The sequence below is a fragment of the Eutrema salsugineum genome, unplaced genomic scaffold, assembly GCF_000478725.1.
Source record: "Eutrema salsugineum unplaced genomic scaffold, Eutsalg1_0 scaffold_25, whole genome shotgun sequence".
Lineage (NCBI taxonomy): Eukaryota > Viridiplantae > Streptophyta > Magnoliopsida > Brassicales > Brassicaceae > Eutrema > Eutrema salsugineum.
Window position 1 is genome coordinate 286292 of NW_006256789.1, and position 4345 is coordinate 290636.

Here is a 4345-nt window from a genome sequence, read left to right on the forward strand (position 1 = left end):
ATATATATATATATACAGACCCATACACGAAGATCCCATGCTCGTATTATGTCCATATCCATGTTTAACGCCTATGTGGGTCAATGCCAAATAGCTTTTTTAAACTTTTAACCATACAATATACACTGTACTCGATATCTATAGGAATTAGGTTTAGATTATAGCGTTTTTCAAATGGATGTAACTTACATTATTGGCCGCGGCCATAGAGACTATCATTTTCATGTTACAACTAAAGAGAGAAAATATAACACCACCAATTTATTCATCCAACTAATCCGATTATCCCTAACATGAGCAGACATCCAACTACGACTAGCATCATCATTTTCCTCATACCACACTTGGCTTCAGCCAACACATCTTCAACCCTGTCAAATATTTCCTTCTCAAGCTTCCTTTGAACTTTTTCATAAATCATCTTCTCCAAACCCAATTTATCTGTTGCCGATTCCTTTATCTCTTGCTCAAGGCTTGAATTCTTGTTTTGCAGTTTCTCAATCTCATCTAACAGAGCCTCATCAACCCATTTGAAGTTGTGATTATCATTCACAATCTACAAAAAATGTTGATTCAAGAAGACAGCGATAAGAACAATTTCCAAATAAGCGACATGGTACAAAGCATATATCCATCTCATTACCTTCTTTGATGCAGCATACGCACACCTGAAGTATCGCCGATACGGATTGTTGTCGATTTTGAAATCAAAGCCACAATCTGTTCACCACACCAACATTTCTTAGGAACACCCACAATTCTTTTTGGACGACTACTAGTCGATCCACTCGAACCAGACAGGCTGCCTGATGCCCCAGACATCTCTAATCTTAACCTACAAAATAAAAGAAGTATAGTTCGAAATGGTAGAGTACGAAGAAGTAGAGTTCGAAATAGTTAGATTGAGAAATCGAACTCCTTAATAACGGAATAGCAGAAGTAGAGTACGGAATTTGGATCTTACTCTCATGGAAGTATGGTCTAATCGAAATCGGCGCATTCTATCAAATATATGGTCATTTAAAAATACATGGTCATATCCAATATTACTTGATTTCCGTATACATTTACGGGTTATCCACATATAATTGATAAAGGAATACTATTGCCGCGTTTAAAGGGTTATCCCCATATAAAACAATGGTCATATCCATTGTTGCATCGTTAATATGTGAGTCTCTAATACGTCGCATCCACAACGATTCGGCCATCACGTACTCGCACCCCATTTGTAGTATGTTATCCACATATAAAGCAATGGTCGTATCCATAGTTGCCGCGTTAATATGTGAGTCTCTAAAAAACATTGCATCCCTAAGGATTAGACCATCACGCACTCGCGCGCCCATTTGTATGTTTTCCAATAAACTATTTCGTTTGTAATATGTGAGTATGGGCACGACCATAATCTCACTTATCCACGACCGTTTGTAGTATGACCGTATCCATAGGTAAGCGCAGCTCCAAATATGGGAGTTTCTAACACATCACATCCACATGGATTAGACCATCATGTACTCGCACCCCACATGGATTGGACCATCATAAAGCAGTGTGGCTCACCATCACGTACTCGCACCGCATTTGTAGTATGTCCATACAGGGCACCTAAAATAAAGGGTTATTCATATCAATTACATTCGGAGACTTACAATTAACCTCGTTTACATAGTGGAAGCATAGCCTCTACCATATTATCCTATATCCACATGGATCACATGTTTGTTATGGTCAAATCCATAGCCCTCAATTCCATAATCCATAAATCTCATTTAACATGGTCAAATCCATAACCTTCACATGTTTGACATGTGGATATCCTATTATCCTATATCTTCATGGATCCCATGTTTGACATGGTCAAATCCATTACGTAGTGGAAGCATAGCTACTACCATAATATATGAGTCTCTAATTCGTCGCATCCACAAGGATTCGGCCATCCGTCGCATCCACAAGGATTCGGCCATCACGTTCTCGCACCTCATTTGTATGTTTTTCAATAAAATATAGTATGTTATCCACATATAAAGCAATGGTCCTATCCATAGTTGCCGCACTAATATGTGAGTCTCTAATATATCGCATCCAAAAGGATAAGACCATCACGTACTCGCACCCCATTTGTATGTTTTTCAATAAACTATATCGCGAGTATGGGCACGACCATAATCTCACCTATCCTCGACCATTTATAGTTGAGCGCAGCTACAAATATGGGACTTTCTAATACATCGCATCCACATGGATTGGACCATTATGTACTCGCACCACGCATGGATGTGACCATCATAAACTAGCGTGGCTGGCAATCAGTAATTTAATCCTAATGGATAACATTTCATTGTTTATTCCGTTTCTCAATATGGTCGCGTCCACTATCACTCACTATAACGGGATAGCCTTATGTACATTTTTATCTCTAACCATGCCTTCCTGAATTTCGGGGTAGCGAAAACATTTGGTCTTATGTTCGCGTGTTCTAATTGATGTTGACATAATAGGGTATGGCCGCGTCCATGTAACGCTGATACACCGAAAGATGAATGTTGGTGTTAAACGGTGGTTCTTGTAATTATTATTTTTTACACATTACGAGGTCGGGAAGGAAACTGTAATTATGATTGAGTGTTCTCTATTTTACACCGGTTCCTCTTCATTTAAGTCGGTTTATTGTGCGATTCACATTCCCAAAAGTAAAAAAACCCTAACATCCTTTCATTTTTCATCCCTTCCTTTCCCTTTCGCACCCAAACCGCTCTAACTCGTTTGAAAACTCAGTAATTCTCACCGTTAAGTTCAGATTCTTGGGAACTCTCACCGCTACATCTCCTGTGTAAGTCAATGTCTGGTAAGGTTTCTACTTCTACTTTAACTAATTATCGGGTATACATTGTTAACTCCGAACTTGACAACTCGGTGATTAGTTACAACTTGTAGACGACGCTGACAATTGTCCCGACGAGCGTCTCCCGCAAAGGTTATTTGCCACTGACCGGTTTCCTATCTGCCGGTTAAATGTCTACTCGAAACCAGAAATCCTCACAGTTGTTCGTCACGTCCTTCGGGATTCTCCAGAACTTGACCGTATTTTAAATTCCAGCTTTGGTGGGCTCTTCAATTTACCCGCCAACAGGGCGCCCATATCCTGCAAACTTATACAGGCCGTCATAGCCAGACAATTGGTGACCAAACATAAGTATGAGCTATGGACGGTTTTCGGTGGTCAGCCACTACGATTTTCTCTATTCGAGTTCCAAAGCATTACAGGCCTGAACTGTTCCTTGTTCGAAGAGGGCTACCAAACTCCATCCTCCGAGGTAAGTCTCAAAGAACCGGATCTATATTGGAGAAGATGGATTGGAGACGATGTCAAAACAACCTGCGCCGATATCGCAACATGGCTTCGGGATGACAAGGAAATGTCTAGCGACCGCCGCATACGTCTAGCTCTCCTTCTAATTGTCGACTGTGTTCTTGTTGCCAACCACCAAACCCACACTCCGACCCCCCATTATGTGCAAATGGTCGATAATCTAGAACAGTTCCTGAAGTTCCCATGGGGCCGAGAGTCATTCATTAAAATATTGTGGTCGAGCAGACCTCCTACAGCTACCGGAGCCAAGTTAAAAGATGGTCCAGTCCCTCTTTTTTGCAAACAGCTCCAGCAGAAATCTATAAAGCTTAACGGGTTTCCTCTCGTTCTACAGCTCCTTGCTTTCAGAGCTATTCCAGCTCTTCTAGAGAAGCTTCCAGATCCCTCCGATCGTCTTACTATACTAGATTTGTCTGGTGAAGGTTTCCCAAACAACGCGGCTGTCACACTGAACGATGTACTTGATTCCGAGATTGATTGCAATGTAAGATCGCGATTTCCTTTTCAACGTTATAGATTGGCAACTTACTTTTCATAGCTTTCATTTCATAGCTTTATACTCATTTGCCCTTTATCGTAACTTGTTGTGAATCCACTAATTCAAACACCTCCAAGTGATGACGGATCCAGTGAGTGGGATGACGAGGTTCGTGACCGGAAGATTGAATATATGCTTTCCCTCATAAATAACAATCATGTTTTCCTCAAAGACCACTGGCCTGGTGGGGATGACTCGTGCCCCCTTATTGTCCACGAGCCTTGGACAACCAAAGGGGCACACAAAAAACATATTTTAAACCGCAGAAAAGGAAAAGCAACCAAAAAACAACTCGTCTGTGCTCTCTCTTCCCCAACAGCCTCAAAGTCCACCGTCAAAGGCTCTGCTTCATTTGTTAGGTATTTTTTGGCCAATATGCCTGATTCACCAGCCGAGCAGCTCCGTTGGCTTGCTACTCAGGTGGCCCAACT

At 41.3% G+C, this 4345-nt stretch overlaps 1 protein-coding gene and 1 pseudogene across 1 annotated transcript; one reads left to right on the forward strand and one right to left on the reverse strand.

Moving 5' to 3' along the window:
- Nucleotides 1–265: 265 nt before the first annotated feature.
- Nucleotides 266–1811, reverse strand: LOC112085997 (annotated as a pseudogene).
- Nucleotides 1812–2844: 1033 nt separating this feature from the next.
- LOC112085987 lies at nt 2845–3914 on the forward strand. The gene is made up of 2 exons (XM_024154805.1): nt 2845–2851; nt 2941–3914. Exons 1-2 carry the CDS (start codon nt 2845–2847, stop codon nt 3912–3914), a joined length of 981 nt encoding a protein of 326 aa, XP_024010573.1.
- Nucleotides 3915–4345: the final 431 nt, after the last annotated feature.